The sequence below is a fragment of the Hypanus sabinus genome, unplaced genomic scaffold, assembly GCF_030144855.1.
Source record: "Hypanus sabinus isolate sHypSab1 unplaced genomic scaffold, sHypSab1.hap1 scaffold_185, whole genome shotgun sequence".
In the NCBI taxonomy this organism is placed as follows: domain Eukaryota; kingdom Metazoa; phylum Chordata; class Chondrichthyes; order Myliobatiformes; family Dasyatidae; genus Hypanus; species Hypanus sabinus.
In genome coordinates this window covers 659,420-676,530 of record NW_026779939.1, presented here as the reverse complement: position 1 = coordinate 676,530, position 17,111 = coordinate 659,420, and the positions used below count along the sequence as shown (strand labels likewise).

General features: G+C 51.7%; 1 protein-coding gene across 1 annotated transcript in view; it reads right to left on the bottom strand.

Annotated features, from left to right (window-relative positions):
• Positions 1-6,787: 6,787 nt before the first annotated feature.
• Positions 6,788-17,111, bottom strand: part of LOC132387428 (NACHT, LRR and PYD domains-containing protein 3-like) — a 29,242-nt gene continuing 18,918 nt past the window's right edge. Inside the window, exons 6-9 of the mRNA XM_059959785.1 lie at positions 8,464-8,550; positions 8,140-8,310; positions 7,817-7,984; positions 6,788-7,652 (exon numbers count right to left, since the gene is read on the bottom strand). Of these exons, the coding sequence (XP_059815768.1) occupies positions 7,565-7,652; positions 7,817-7,984; positions 8,140-8,310; positions 8,464-8,550 (514 nt within the window). The 3' untranslated portion in view covers positions 6,788-7,564. The remainder of the gene's footprint in view (positions 7,653-7,816; positions 7,985-8,139; positions 8,311-8,463; positions 8,551-17,111) is intronic.

Here is a 17,111-nt window from a genome sequence, read left to right as displayed (position 1 = left end):
CGATGGGGAAGAGAGATCCCACAGGAGGAAGGGGGATAAGGAAGTCCCATAGGAGGAAGGCGATGTGGAAGGGAGAGCCCACAGTAGGAAGGGGGATGGGGAAGAGAGATCCCACAGGAGGAAGAGGATGGGAAGGAGATATCCCACAGGAGGAAGAGGGTGGGGGAGGAGAGGTCCCAGAGCAGGATGTGCATATAGAAGACAGAACCTGAAGCTGAATCAGGAAGACAGATCCCACAGGAGGAAGGAGGGTAAGGAAGGGAGATCCCACAGGAGGAAGGTGATGGCAAACAGAGATCCCACAGGAGGAAGTGGGATGAGGAAGGGAGATCCCACAGGAGGAAGGCGATGGGAATGAGAGATCACACAGGAGGACGGTGATGGGAATGAGAGATCCCACAGGAGGAAGGCGATGGGAATGAGAGATCCCACAGTAGGAAGGGGGATGAGGAAGGGCGATCCCACAGGAGGAGTAAGGATAAGGAAGAGGTCCCATAGGAGGAAGGCGATGGGAAAGAGAGATCCCACAGGAGGAAGGGGAATGGGAAGAGAGATCCCATAGGAGGAAGGTGATGGAAAAGAGAAATCCCACAGGAGGAAGGGGGATGGCGAAGGGAGATCCCACAGGAGGAAGGAGGATAAGGAACGGGTCCCATAGGAGGAAGGTGATGGGGAAGAGAGATCCCAAAGGAGGAAGGGGAATGGGAAGAGAGATCCCATAGGAGGAAGGTGATGGGAAAGAGAAATCCCACAGTAGGAAGTGGGATGAGGAAGGGAGATCCCACAGGAGGAAGGAGGATAAGGAACAAATCCCATAGGAGGAAGGTGATGGGATAGAGAGATCCCACAGGAGGAAGGGGAATGGGAAGAGAGATCCCATAGGAGGAAGGTGATGGGAAAGAGAAATCCCACAGTAGGAAGTGGGATGAGGAAGGGAGATCCCACAGAAGGAAGGCGATGGGAAAGTGTGATCCCACAGGAGGAAGGGGAATGGGGAAGGGAGATCCCATAGGAGGAAGGTGATGGGAAAGAGAAATCCCACAGTAGGAAGAGGGATGGGGAAGCGAGATCCCACAGGAGGAAGAGGATGGGAAGGAGATATCCCACAGGAGGAAGAGGGTGGGGGAAGAGAGGTCCCAGAGCAGGATGTGCATATAGAAGACGGAACCTGGAGTAGGAACCTGAATCAGGAAGACAGATTCCACAGGAGGAAGGCGGATGTGGAAGGGGTCCTATAGGAGGAAGGCGATGGGAAAGAGAAAACCCACAGGAGAAAGGGGGATGGCGAAGTGAGATCCCGCAGGAGGAAGGTGGATAAGGAAGCGGTCCCATAGGAAGAAGGCGATGGGGAAAGGAGACCCACAGGAGGAGTGAGGATAAGGAAGCGGTCCCATAGGAAGAAGGCGATGGGAAAGAGAGATCCCACAGGAGGAAGGGGAATGGGATGAGAGATCCCATAGGAGGAAGGTGATGGGAAAGTGAAATCCCACAGTAGGAAGAGGGATGGGGAAGATAGATACCACAGGAGGAAGAGGATGGGAAGGAGATATCCCACAGGAGGAAGAGGGTGGGGGAGGAGAGGTCCCAGAGCAGGATGTGCATATAGAAGACAGAACCTGAAGCTGAATCAGGAAGACAGATCCCACAGGAGGAAGGAGGGTAAGGAAGGGAGATCCCACAGGAGGAAGGTGATGGGAAACAGAGATCCCACAGGAGGAAGTGGGATGAGGAAGGGAGATCCCACAGGAGGAAGGCGATGGGAATGAGAGATCACACAGGAGGACGGTGATGGGAATGAGAGATCCCACAGGAGGAAGGCGATGGGAATGAGAGATCCCACAGTAGGAAGTGGGATGAGGAAGGGCGATCCCACAGGAGGAGTAAGGATAAGGAAGAGGTCCCATAGGAGGAAGGCGATGGGAAAGAGAGATCCCACAGGAGGAAGGGGAATGGGAAGAGAGATCCCATAGGAGGAAGGTGATGGAAAAGAGAAATCCCACAGGAGGAAGGGGGATGGCGAAGGGAGATCCCACAGGAGGAAGGAGGATAAGGAACGGGTCCCATAGGAGGAAGGTGATGGGGAAGAGAGATCCCACAGGAGGAAGGGGAATGGGAAGAGAGATCCCATAGGAGGAAGGTGATGGGAAAGAGAAATCCCACAGTAGGAAGTGGGATGAGGAAGGGAGATCCCACAGGAGGAAGGAGGATAAGGAACAAATCCCATAGGAGGAAGGTGATGGGATAGAGAGATCCCACAGGAGGAAGGGGAATGGGAAGAGAGATCCCATAGGAGGAAGGTGATGGGAAAGAGAAATCCCACAGTAGGAAGTGGGATGAGGAAGGGAGATCCCACAGGAGGAAGGCGATGGGAAAGTGTGATCCCACAGGAGGAAGGGGAATGGGGAAGGGAGATCCCATAGGAGGAAGGTGATGGGAAAGAGAAATCCCACAGTAGGAAGAGGGATGGGGAAGCGAGATCCCACAGGAGGAAGAGGATGGGAAGGAGATATCCCACAGGAGGAAGAGGGTGGGGGAAGAGAGGTCCCAGAGCAGGATGTGCATATAGAAGACGGAACCTGGAGTAGGAACCTGAATCAGGAAGACAGATTCCACAGGAGGAAGGCGGATGTGGAAGGGGTCCTATAGGAGGAAGGCGATGGGAAAGAGAAAACCCACAGGAGAAAGGGGGATGGCGAAGTGAGATCCCGCAGGAGGAAGGTGGATAAGGAAGCGGTCCCATAGGAAGAAGGCGATGGGGAAAGGAGACCCACAGGAGGAGTGAGGATAAGGAAGAGGTGCCATAGGTGGAAGGCGATGGGGAAGAGAGATCCCACAGGAGGAAGGGGGATGGGGAAGAGAGATCCCACAGGAGGAAGGGGGATGAGGAAGGGAAATCCCACAGGAGGAAGGGGGATGGGGAAGGGAGATCCCATAGGAGGAAGGAGGATAAGGAACAGGTCCCATAGGAGGAAGGTGATGGGAAAGAGAGATCCCACAGGAGGAAGGGGAATGGGAAGAGAGATCCCACAGGAGGAAGGGGAATGGGAAGGGAGATCCCATAGGAAGAAGGTGATGGGAAAGAGAAATCCCACAGTAGGAAGTGGAATGAGGAAGGGAGATCCCACAGGAGGAAGGCGATGGGAAAGAGTGATCCCACAGGAGGAAGGGGGATGGGGAAGGTAGATCCCACAGTAGGAAGGAGGGTAAGGAAGCGGTCCCATAGGAAGAAGGCGATGGGAAAGAGAGATCCCACAGGAGGAAGGGGAATGGGATGAGAGATCCCATAGGAGGAAGGTTATGGGAAAGTGAAATCCCACAGTAGGAAGAGGGATGGGGATGATAGATACCACAGGAGGAAGAGGATGGGAAGGAGATATCCCACAGGAGGAAGAGGGTGGGGGAAGAGAGGTCCCAGAACAGGATGTGCATATAAAAGACAGAACCTGGAGTAGGAAGCTGAATCAGGAAGACAGATCCCACAGGAGGAAGGAGGATGGGGAAGGGAGATCCCACAAGAATAAGGAGGATAAGGAAGATTTCCCATAGGAGGAAGGCGATGGGAAAGAGAGATCCCACAGAAGGAAGGGGAATGGGGAAGTGAGATCCCACAGGAGGAAGGAGGAGAAGGAAGATTTCCCATAGGAGGAAGGCGATGGGAAAGAGAGATCCCACAGGAGGAAGGAGGATAAGGAAGATTTCCCACAGGAGGAAGGCGATGGGAAAGAGAGATCCCAAAGGAGGAAGGGAGATGGAGAAGGGAGATCCCACAGGAAGAATGAGGATAAAGAAGAATTCCCATAGGAGGAAGGCGATGGGAAAGAGTAATCCCACAGGAGGAAGGGGGATGGGGAAGGGAGATTCCACAGGAGGAAGGGGGTTGGGGAAGAGAGATCCCAAAGGAGGAAGGGAGATGGAGAAGGGAGATCCCACAGGAAGAATGAGGATAAAGAAGAATTCCCATAGGAGGAAGGCGATGGGAAAGAGTAATCCCACAGGAGGAAGGGGGATGGGGAAGGGAGATTCCACAGGAGGAAGGGGGATGGGGAAGTTATTTCCCACAGGAAGAAGGAGGATAAGGAACAGGTCCCATAGGAGGAAGGTGATGGGAAAGAGAGATCCCACAGGAGGAAGTGGGATGAGGAAGGGAGATCCCACAGGAGGAAGGCGATGGGAAAGAGTGATCCCACAGGAGGAAGGGGGATGGGGAAGGGAATTCCCACAGTAGGAAGGAGGGTAAGGAAGCGGTCCCATAGGAAGAAGGCGATGGGAAAGAGAGATCCCACAGGAGGAAGGGGGATGGGGAAGGGAGATCCCACAGTAGGAAGGAGGATAAGGAAGCGGTCCCATAGGAAGAAGGCGATGGGGAAAGGAGACCCACAGGAGGAGTGAGGATAAGGAAGAGGTGCCATAGGTGGAAGGCGATGGGAAAGAGAGATCACACAGGAGGAAGTGGGATGAGGAAGGGAGATCCCACAGGAGGAAGGCGATGGGACAGAGTAATCCCACAGGAGAAAGGGGGATGGGGAAGGGAGATCCCACAGGAGGAAGGAGGGTAAGGAAGAGGTCCCATAGGAGGAATGAGAAAGAGAGTTCCCATAGGAGCAAGGCGGATGGAGAAAAGAGATCCCACAGGAGGACGGGGGATGGGGAACAGAGATCCAACAGGACGGGGGATTGGGGAAGAGAGATCCCACAGGAGGATGGGGGATGGGGAACAGAGATCCAACAGGACGGGGGATTGGGGAAGAGAGATCCCACAGGAGGATGGGGGATGGGGAACAGAGATCCAACAGGACGGGGGATTGGGGAAGAGAGATCCCACAGGAGGAAGGGGGATGTGGAAGAGAGATCCCACAGGAGAATGGGGGATGGGGAAGAGAGATCCCAAAGGTGGAAGGGGGATGGGGAGGAGATATCCCACGGGAGGAACGGGGATGGGGAAGTGAGATCCGACAGAAAGAAGGAGAATTGGGAACAGAGATCCGACATGTGGATGTGGGATGCGGAAAAGAGATCCCAGAGGAGGAAGGGGTACTGGGAAGACAGATCCCACAGGAGGGAGGGGGACAGGACAGAGAGATCCTGCGGGAGGAATGGGAATGGGAAGGAGAGATCCCACAGGAGAAAGGCGGATGGGGAAGGGAGAACTCACAGGAGGAAGGGGGATGGGGAAGAGGTCCCATAGGAGGAAGGCAATGGGGAAGAGAGATCACATATTAGGAAGGAGAATGGGGAAGAGAGATCCAACAGAAGGACGGGGATGTAGAAGAGAGATCCCTCAGGAGGAAGCGGGCTGGGGAAGAGAGATCTCACTGCGGGATGGGGGATGGGGAAGAGAGATCCCATAGGAGCAAGGCGGATGGAGAAAAGAGATCCCGCAGGAGGAAGAGAGATGGGGAGTAGAGATCCCACAGGAGGATGGGGGATGGGGAACAGAGATCCAACAGGAGGGGGAATTGGGGAAGAGAGATCCCACAGGAGGATGGGGGATGGGGAAAAGAGATCCGACAGGAGGATGGGGGATGGGGAAAAGTGATCCCACAGGAGGAAGGGGGATGGGGAAGAGAGATCCCACAGGAGGACGGGGGATGGGGAAGAGAGATCCCACAGGAGGAAGGGGGATGGGGAAAGATATTCTACAGGAGGAAGGGGGATGGGGAAAGAGATCCCACAGGAGGAAGGGGGATGTGGAAAGAGATCCCACAGGAGGAAGGGGGAAGGGGAAAGAGATCACACAGGAGGAAGAGAAATTGCTAAGTGAGATGATACTGGAGGAAGGGGGATGGGGAAGACATTTCCGGAAGAAGGAATTGGATGGGGAAGAGAGATCCCACAATAGGAAGCAGAATCAGGAAGTCAAATCCTGCAGGAGGTAGGGCGATGTGAAAGAGAGATACCACAGGAGGTAGGGGATGGGAAAGGGTGATACCGCAGGAGGAAGGGAGATGGGGAAGAGAGAATCCACAAAAGGATGAGGATGGCGTAGAGAGATCCCCAGGAGGAAGTGGATGGGGAAGAGAGATCTCATTGGGGGATTGGGAAGAGAGATCCCACAGGAGGAAGAGAATGGGGAAGAGAGATCCGACAGAAGGAAGGAGAATTGGGAAAAGAGATCTGACAGGTGGATGGGGGATGGGGAAAATAGATCCCAGAGGAGGAAGGGGTAATGGGAAGAGAAATCCCACAGCTGGGAGGTGGATGGGAAAGACACATCCCACAGGAGCGAGTGGGATTGGAAAGAGAGATCCTGCGGGAGGAAGCCGGATGGGGAAGGGAGATCTCACAGGAGGGAGGGGGATGGGACGCTGTAGGGCGAGCTTCACTCTGTGTCTGACCCCGGTAGTGTGTGATGGGACTTTGTGAAGGGAGATTCACTGTGTCTGACACCGGGAGTGTTTGATGGGACGATGTGGAGGGAGCTTCACTCTGTGTCTGACCCAAGGAGTGTGTGATGGGACAGTATTGAGGGAGATTCACTCGGTCCAACCCCGGGAGTGTGTGATGGAACGATTTTGAGGGAGATTCTCTCTCTGTCTGACCCCGGGAGTGTGTGAAGGGACGGTGTGGAGGGAGATTCACTCTGCTTCTGTCTGCGGGATTGTGTGATGGGACGGTGTGTAGGGAGATTCTCTCTGTGTCTAATCCCAGGGGTGAACGAGAGTACTGTGTGGAAGAAGATTCACACTGTGTCTGTTGTAGCGATATACTACAGACAGAGCGAGAGACAACGATACGCAGTCGGCAAATCTGTTCGAGACGAGTTTATTCAAACTTCGCGGAGCTGGCATTTAATCCCGAGCGCCCGCCCTGGAAATTACGTCAGAGGTGCTCCGGCGCGCTAGCTATTTGAAACCCGTTGCGCCTGCGCAGAACGTTGGTCGCCTCACAGTTCCCGACACTCTCACAGTCACACAGAATTAACTGACCGGCGACAACGGGTGACCGGTAGATTAATCAGTCCCAATCCTCACCGTCACTCTGCATCCAATCACACTCCTGGGCCGTTTCCGGGATCGCTGCGGATTCAAGGCCATTGCCGAGGTATTTGTCAATTTAACATCATGATATCGGCCAGACAGCCGATTGCACCGTCCTCAGCAAAGTGAGCAAAAGGACTCTCTCCCGGGACACCGGTGTCCCAGACTGAGCCCCGACCCCCACGGCCTCCTCTTGTCCGGGTAATTCCCCGGGGTGTCACGCGGGATAGTCTCGAACCCGCACATCCGGCGGAAGTTGCGACGCTGGACAACGTGCAGAAATGCGTATCTGCCGGAGCGCTTCCGACCTCACCGAGCTGGAGTCCGGATCCGGTTCCGTTAATACCGTTGGGAATCAGCCCCGGCACGCGGCCATTAAAGGTAAGGGCGGGATTTAAAGGTGTTGGGGAGCTACAGGGGAGGGGGAGTTAAAGGAGGGGGAGTTAAAGGAGAGAGGGGAGTAAAAGAGGATGGGGGAATTAAAGGGGAGTTGGGAGTTAAAAGGGGAGGCGGAATTAAAGTTGAGGTGGTTTTAAAGGGGAGGACGGGGTATCGGTTTCATCCCGCGGGCGGGGATGTTCACACATTCAGAAGTTCACTCCCAGTCCGGGTTTGGGTTCCTGCAGAGATCTCAGTTCCTTCCTCCCGGTCTCACTGAACCGATTCGACCCCAGCCTGAAACAGATGGGAGAATGAAGATGAAATAAACAGATCACACAACAGGGTCAGTATCAGGGGACCGGGGTTAATGTTTCAACAACACTCACAGACAAATACCACCAGAAAACCCGCGGATCCGCTGACATTTTATCACATTCAACATCAACACAAACACTCACCGGATCAGCTCCAGACTCGGGAGGGTCAGTATGAGGCGGCGGAGACCGGGGACAGATCCGTCTGTCAGAAAGTTTGATCTCAGGTCCAGCTCCGTCAGTGATGGGTTCGTACTGAGAGCGGAGACGAGATACTCGGCACCAGAATCTGTGAGACCGACATTGTTCAGCCTGGAGATGAGAGAGAGTGAGGGTGAAGGACACAGAGAGACAGGAGACGGTACACATCCCCAGTGTTTATCAGTAACACAATTACTGATTACATTAATGTCCAGTGTCAGACACCCAGTGATTGTAAACACAATCTCCCACAGTCTGGTACTTACGACAGTTTCTGTATTTTACACTCTGGGTTCCTCAGAGCTGCAGACACCAGTTTCACTCCTGAATCTCCCAGTTTATTCTCACTCAGGTCCAGCTCCGTCAGTGATGATTTTGTACTGAGAGCGGAGGCGAGATCCTCGGCCCCAGAATCTGTGAGCCCGACATTGTCCAGCCTGGAGATGAGAGAGAGTGAGGGTGAAGGACACAGAGAGACAGGAGACGGTACAAATCCCCAGTGTTTATCAGTAACACTATTACTGATCACATTAATGTTCAGTGTTAGACACCCAGTGACTGTAAACACAATCTCCCAGTCTGGTACTTACCGCAGTTTCTGTATTTTACACTCCGAGTTCACCAGAGCCGCAGACACCAGTTTCACACCTGAATCTCCCAGGTAATTCTTCCCAAGTCTAAACACAAACAGACAAATTGAAGAACAAAGTGATACAAACCGTGGTCTGAGGGTAATTCCCTCACGTGGATGTTTTTGGAAACATTAAACCCTCCCGTAACCGGGGATGGGGAAAGGAGAACACACAGGAGGGAGGGGGATAGAAAAGAGAGATCATACGTGAGGAATGGGAATGGGAAGGAGAGATCCAACAGGAGGAAGGCGGATGGGGAAGGGAGAACCCACAGGAGGAAGGGGGATGGGGAAAACAGATCCCCAAGATGAATGTGATGGGAAAAAGAGTAACCAAAGGAGGAATAGGGAATAGGAAAGAGAGATCCTATGGGAGGAAAGGGAATGGGAAGGAGAGATCCCACGGGAGGAAGGCGGATGTGGAACGGAGATCCCACAGGAGGAAGGGGGATGGGGAAGAGAGATCCCACAGGAGGAAGGGTATGGGGAAGAGAGATCACACATAAGGCAGGGGAATGAGGAAGAGAGATCCCACAGGAGGAAGGGGGATGGGGAAGGGAGATCCCATAGGAGGAAGGGGATGGGGAAGAGAGCTACCACAGGAGGAAGGGGGATGGGGGAAGGGAGATCCCATAGGAGGAAGGGGATGGGGAAGAGAGCTACGACAGGAGGAAGGGGGATGTGGAAGAGAGATCACTCAGGCGGAAGAGGATGTGGAAGAGAGATCTCACAGGAGGAAATGGATGGGGAAAAAATCCCACAGGAGAAAGGGGGATGGGGAAAACAGATGCGCAAGACGAATGTGATGGGAAAAAGAGTTCCAAGAGGAGGAAGGGGAATGAGGAAGAGAGATCCCACAGAAGAAAGGGGGATGGGGAACAAAGATCCCACAGGAGAAAGGGGATGGGGACGAGATATCACAGGAGAAATGGCGATGGGGAGGAGAAATTCTAAAGGAGGAAGGGGGATAGGGAGGAGAGATCCCACAGGAGGAAGGGGGATGGGGAAGTGATATCCCACAGGAGGAAGTGGGATGGGGAAGAGAGATCCCACAAAAGGAAGGGGGATGGGGAAGAGAGATCGCACAGGAGTAAGGGGATGGGGAAGAGAGATCCCACAGGAGGAAGGGGGTTGGGGAACGGATCTCACAGGAGGAAGGGGGAGGGGTAAGTGAGATCCCACAGGAGAAAGGATGATGGGAAAGAGATCCCACAGGGCGAAAGAGATGGGGAAGAGAGATCCCACAGGAGCAATTTGGGAAGAGAGGTCACATAGAAGGGGATGGGGAAAAGAGATCCCCATAGGTGGAAGGGGGATAGGAAAGAGAACTGCCAATGGAGTAAGTGGGAAATGAAATAGAGATCCCAAAGGACGAAGGGGGATAGGAAAGAGAGATCCAACGGGAGGAAGGGGATAGGGAAGAGAGATCCCACAGGAGGAAGGGGATGTGCAAGAGAGCTACCACAGTAGGAAGGGGGATGGGGAAGAGATATCCCTCAGGCGGAAGAGGATGTGGAAGAGAGATCCCACAGGAGGAAATGGATGGGGAAAAAATCCCACAGGAGAAAGGGGGATGGGGAAAACAGATCCCGCAAGAGGAATGTGATGGGTAAAAGCGTTCCCAATGGAGGAAGGGGGAATAGGAAAGTGATATCCTATGGGAGGAAAGGGAATGGGAAGAGAGACCCCACGGGAGGAAGGCGGATGTGGAACGGAAATCCCACAGGAGGAGGGGGGATGGGGAAGTGATATCCCACAGGAGGAAGTGGGATGGGGAAGAGAGATCCCACAAAAGGAAGAGGATGTGGAAGGGAGATCCCACAGGAGGAAATGGATGGGGAAAAAATCCCACAGGAGAAAGGGGGATGGAGAAAACAGATCCCGCAAGAGGAATGTGATGGGAAAAAGAGTTCCCAAAGGAGGAAGGGGGAATAGGAAAGAGATATCCTATGGGAGGAAAGGGAATGGGAAGAGAGTTCCCACGGGAGGAAGGCGGATGTGGAACGGAGATCCCACAGGAGGAAGTGGGATGGGGAAGAGATATCACAGGAGGAAGTGGGATGGGTAAGAGTGATCCCATAGGAGGAAGCGGGATAGGGAAGTGAAATCCCACAGGAGGAAGGGGGATGGTGATGAGAGATCTCAAAATAGAAAGGAGGATTAGAAAGAGAGATCCCGCAGGAGGATGGGGATGGTGAAGACAGATACCACAGAAGGAAGGGGGTTGGGGAAGAGAGATCCCACGGGAGGAAGGTGCATGGGGAAGAGTGATCCCTAATGGACGAAGGGAGATAGAAAAGAGAGATCCCAGAGAAGGAAGGGGAATGGGGAAGTGATATCCCACAGGAGGAAGTGGGATGGGGAAGAGAGATCCCACAGGAGGAAGGGGGTTGGGGAACGGATCCCACAGGAGGAAGGGGGAGGGGTAGGTGAGATCCCACAGGAGGAAGTTGGATGAAGAGAGATATCACAGGAGGAAGTGTCTGGGGCATGGAGATCCCACAGGGGACACGATGATGGGAAAGAGATCCCACAGGGCGAAGGAGATGGGAAAGAGAGATCCCACAGGAGCAATTTGGGAAGAGAGATCACATAGAAGGGGATGGGGAAAAGAGATCCCCATAGGTGGAAGGGGGATAGGAAAGAGAGATGCCAATGGAGTAAGTGGGAAATGAAATAGAGATCCCAAAGGACGAAGGGGGATAGGAAAGAGAGATCCAACAGGAGGAAGGGGATGGGGAAGAGAGATCCTACAGAAGGAAGGGGGTTGGAGAAGGGAGATCCCACGGGTGGAAGTGGGATGGGGAAGAGAGATCCCCAAAGGAGAAAGGGGGATGGAACGAGAGATCCCACAGGAGGAAGGGGAATGGGGAAGAGATATCACTGGCGGAAGGGGGATGGGTAAGAGAGATCCCAGAGTTGGAAGGCGGATAGGAAGGAGAGATCCCACAGGAGGAAGGCGAATGGGAAGGAGAGATCCCACAGGAGGATGGGGATGGGGAAGACAGATCCCGAAGGACCAGGGGGGATTAGAATGAGAGATGCCACAGGAGGATGGGTATGGTGAAGACAGATCCCACAGAACCAAGGGGGTTGGGAAAGAGAGATCCCACTGGGGGAAGGGGGATGGGGAAGAGAGATATCACAGGAGGAAGTGTCTGGGGCATGGAGATCCCACAGGAGACAGGATGATGGGAAAGAGATCCCACAGGGCGAAAGAGATGGGAAAGAGAGATCCCACAGGAGCAATTTGGGAAGAGAGATCACATAGAAGGGGATGGGGAAAAGAGATCCCCATAGGTGGAAGGGGGATAGGAAAGAGAGATGCCAATGGAGTAAGTGGGAAATGAAATAGAGATCCCAAAGGACGAAGGGGGATAGGAAAGAGAGATCCAACAGGAGGAAGGGGATGGGGAAGAGAGATCCCACAGAAGGAAGGGGGTTGGAGAAGAGAGATCCCACGGGTGGAAGTGGGATGGGGAAGAGAGAACCGCAAAGGAGAAATGGGGATGGAAAGAGAGATCCCACAGGAGGAAGGGTGATGGGGAGGAGAGATCCCAAAGGTGGAAGGCGGATAGGGAGGAGAGATCCCAGAGGAGGATGGGGATGGGGAAGACAGATCCCGAAGGACCAAGGGGGATTAGAATGAGCGATGCCACAGGAGGATGGGTATGGTGCAGACAGATCCCACAGAACCAAGGGGGTTGGGAAAGAGAGATCCCACTGGAGGAAGGGGGATGGGGAAGAGAGATCCCCAAAGGATGAAGGGGGATAGAAAAGAGAGATCCCAAAGGAAAGTGCAATGGGAAGAGATCCCACAGGAAAAAGGGAAATGGGGAAGTCAGATCTCACAGGAGGAAGGGGGATAGGGAAGAGAGATCCCACAGGAGGATGGGGATGGGGAAGAGAGATCCCACAGGTGGAAGGGGAGGGAGGAAGAGAGATCCCACTGAAGGAAGGGGGAAGTGGAATTGAGATATCACATCAGGAAGGTGGATTGGGAAGAGAGATTCCGCAGGCTGAAGTGGATGGGAAGGAGGTATCCAACAGTAGGAAGTGGGATGGGGTAGGGAGCTGCCAGAGCAGGAAGTGGATCTAGAAGAGAGATCCCGCAGTAGAAAGATGATTCAGGAAGAGATATCCAACGGGTGGAAGGAGATCGGGAAAAGAGATCTACTGTGGGAACGGAATGGGGAAGAGAGGACCCACAGGAAGAAAGGGATGGGGAAGAGAAATCCACCAGGAGAAAGGAGAACGGGAAAAGAGTTCCCTCACGAGGAAGCTGAATGCGGAAGAGTGATTCCACACGAGTATGCGGTGTGGGGAAAAGAGATCCCAGGTGGAAGGGCGATAGGAAAGTGAGATCCTATGGGAGGATGGGGAATGTGAAGGAGATTTCACATAGGAGCAAGGCGGATGGAGAAGGGAGATCCCACAGGAGGCAGGGGAATGGGGAAGATGTCCCATAGGAGGAAGCGGGATGGGGAAGAGAGATCCCACAGGAGGATGGGGGATGCAGAAGACAGATCCGATAGAAGGAAGGATAATGGGGAAGAGAGATCCGACAGGCGGAAGGGAGATGAGGAAAAGAGATCCCAAAGGAGGAAGGGGAACTGAGAGGACAGATCCCACAGTTGGAAGGGGGATAGGGAAGAGGTCCCACAGGAGGAACAGGAAGAAGAAGGGAGATCCCATTGCAGGAGGCGGGATGGGGAAGGGAGATCCCTCAGGAGGAAGTGGGATGGGGAAGAGGTCCCATAGGAGGAAATGGATGGGGAAAAAGAGATCGCACAGGAGAAAAGGGAATGGGGAATTTCAATATGCAGGTGCACTGGGAGAAACAGTTTTGTGCTGGACCCCAGGATAGGGAGTTTGTAGAGTGCCTACCGGATGCATAATTGAAACAGCTTGAACGAGAGCCGACCAGTGACAAGGCTATTCTGGATTTAGTCTTGTTTAATTAACAGGATTTGATAAGCGATCTTGAAGTAAAGGAGCCATTAGGATGTAGCGACCACAACATGATATGTTTTTATCTGCAGTTTGAGAAGGATAAGTGCAGCTCTGAGGTGTAAGTGTTGCAGTTGAACAGCCATGAGGGAGCAGCTGGCCAAAGTTGACTGGACGGATAGACTAGCAGAAAAGACAGATAACAGCAATGGCAGGTATTCCTGGGAATAATGCACAAGGTGCAAAATCAGTTCATCCTCCGGAGAAGGAAGGATTCAAAGGGAGGAAATGGGCCACAGTGGTTGACAAAGGAAGTTAGTGACTGCATAGCATTAAAAAAAGAAAGTATGACAGAGCTAAGGTGTGTGGGAGGACAGATGATTGGGAAGTTTTTAAGAAAACCACAGAACATAACTAAAAAGACAATACGGGGAGAAAGTATGAGGTACGTATGCAAGCTAGCCAGGAATATAAAGGAAGATAGCAAAAGCTTTTTTAGGTATGTGAAGAGAAAGAAGATAGCTAAGAATAATGTTTGGCCCTTGAAGAATGAATTGGGAGAAATTGTTCTGGGAAACGGAGAAATGGCAGAAGAATTTAATGAGTATTTTAGATCTGTTTTCAGTAAGGAAGACACAAGCAATCTCACAGATGCATGGATGGGCCAAGGACATAGGATAACAGGGGTAATGAAACAGATTGACTTTAGGAAGGAAACGGTGATGAGTAGACTGATGGGACTGAAGGCTGACAAATCCCCAGGTCCAGATGGTCTGCATAGACAATAGACAATAGGTGCAGAAGTAGACCATTCGGCCCCTCGAGCCTGCACCGCCATTCTGAGATCATTGCTGATCATTCACTATCAATACCCAGTCCCTGCCTTGTCCCCATATCCCTTGATTCCCCTATCCATCAGATATCTATCCAGCTCCTTCTTGAAAGCATCCAGAGAATTGGCCTCCACCGTCTTCCGAGGCAGTGCATTCCACACCTCCACAACTCTCTGGGAGAAGAAGCTCGTCCTCAACTCTGTTTTAAATAACTGACCTCTTATTCTCAATCCATGCCCTCTGGTACTGGACTCTCCCAACATCTGGAACATATTTCCTGCCTCAATCGTATCAAATCCTTTAATTATCTTAAACGTTTCAATCAGATCCCCTCTCAATCTCCTCAATTCCAGCGTGTACAAGCCCAATCTCTCCAATCTCTCTGCGTAAGACAGCCCTGCCATCCCAGGAATCAACCTAGTGAATCTATGCTGCACTTCCTCAATTGCCAGAATGTCCTTCCTTAAACCTGGAGACCAAAACTGTACACAATATTCCAGGTGTGGCCTCACCAGGGCCCTGTACAAATGCAAAAGAACATCCTTGCTCTTGTATTCAATTCCCCTTGTAACAAAGGCCAACATTCCATTTGCCCTCTTCACTGCCTGTTGCGCTTGCTCATTCACCTTCATTGACTGGTGAACTAGGACTCCTAAGTCTCTTTGCATTTCTCCCTTACCTAACTCGACACCATTCAGACAATACTCTGCCCTCTTGTTCCAGCTTCCGAAGTGGATAACTTCACATTCATTCACATTGAATGACATCTGCCAAGTATCTGCCCACTCACTCAGCCTATCCAAGTCTCCCTGTATTCTCCTAACGTCCTCTTCGCATGTCACACTGCCACCCAGTTTAGTATCGTCAGCAATCTTGCTGATATAGTTTTCAATGCCCTCATCTAAATCATTGACATAAATCGTAAAGAGCTGTTGTCCCAATACAGAGCCCTGTGGTACCCCACTAGTCACCTCCAGCCCATCTGAGAAACACCCATTCACTGCTACCCTTTGCTTTCTATCTGCCAACTAGTTTTCTATCCATGTTGAAACCCTGCCCCCAATGCCATGAGCTCTGATTTTACTCACCAATCTCCTATGTGGCACCTTATCGAATGCCTTCTGAAAATCTAGGTACACAACATCTACTGGCTTACCCTCGTCTAACATCCTTGTTACACCCTCGAAAAACTCCAACAGATTAGTCAAGCATGATTTGCCCTTGGTAAATCCATGCTGGCTCGGCCTAATCCTGTTTCTGCCATCTAGATGTGCCACTATTTCGTCCTTAATAATGGACTCAATCATCTTCCCCACGACTGACGTTAGGCTAGTTAGGGTAGTTCTCCGTTTTCTCCTTCCCTCCCTTCTTGAAAAGTGGGACAACATTAGCCACTCTCCAATCTTCAGGAACTGATCCCGAATCTAAGGAAAATTGGAAAATAATTACCAATGCATCCGCAATTTCCTGAGCCACCTCTTTTAGAACCCTCGGATGCAGACCATCTGGACCCGGGGATTTATTAGTCTTCAGTCCTACCAGTCTACTCATCACAGTTTCTTTCCTAATGTCAATCTGTTTCAATTCCTCTGATATCTTATGACACTGGCCCATCCATACATCTGGGAGATTGCTTGTGTCCTCCCTGGTGAAGACAGATCTAAAGTACGCATTAAATTCTGTTGCCATTTCCCTGTTTCTCATAACAATTTCTCCCAATTCATTCTTCAAGGGGCCAACATTGTTCTTAACTATCTTCTTTCTCTTCACATAGCTAAAAATGCTTTTGCTATCCACTTTTATATTCCTGGCTAGACTGAGCTCATACCTGATTTTTTCTCTCCGTATTGCTTTTTTAGTTAAGATCTGCTGTTCCTTAAAACTTTCCCAATCATCTGTATTCCCACTCATCTTAGCCCTGTCATACTTCTTTTTCTTTAATGCTATACAATCTCTGACTTCCTTTGTCAACCACTGTGGCCGCTTCCCCCTCTATGAATCCTTCCTTCTCATTGGAATGAACGGCATTTGCATCTTTTGTATTATGCCCAAGAATATCTGCCACTGCTGATCCACTGTCTTTCCTGCCAGGGCAACCGCCTATTTAACTTTGGCCAGCTCTTCCCTCATGGCTCCGTAGCCTCCTTTATTTAATTGCAACACTGACACCTTTGATCTGCCCTTATCCCTCTCAAATTGTAGATAAAAACTTATCATGTTATGATCACTACTTCCTAATGGCTCCTTTCCTTCAAGATCACTTATCAATTCCTGTGCATTACACATCACCAAGTCCAAAATAGCCTGGTTCCTGGTTGGCTCAAGCACAAGCTGTTCCAAAAATACATCCCTTAGACACTCCACAAACTCCCTATCCTGGGGTCCAGCACCTACCTGATTCTCCCAGTCCACCTGCATGTTGAAATCTCCCATAACGACTGCATTACCTTTCGCACATGCCAATGTTAACTCCCTAATCAACTTGTACCCAATATCCACGCTACTGTTTGGGGGCCTGTACACAACACCCATCAGGGTCTTTTTACCCTTACTGTTCCTCAGCTCAATCCACACAGACTCTACTTCCCCTGTTCCCAAGTCACCTCTTGCTAAGGACTGAATCTCATTCCTCACCAACAGGGCCACCCCACCCCCTCTTCCCATATTTCAGTCTCTACGATAGCACGTATACCCTGGTACGCTCAATTCCCAGGCCTGATTTCCTTGCAGCCGTGACTCCGTTATGCCAACATTATCGTAGTTCCCCATTTTCATCTGAGCTTCAAGCTCATCTGTCTTATTTCTGACACTACGTGCATTCAAG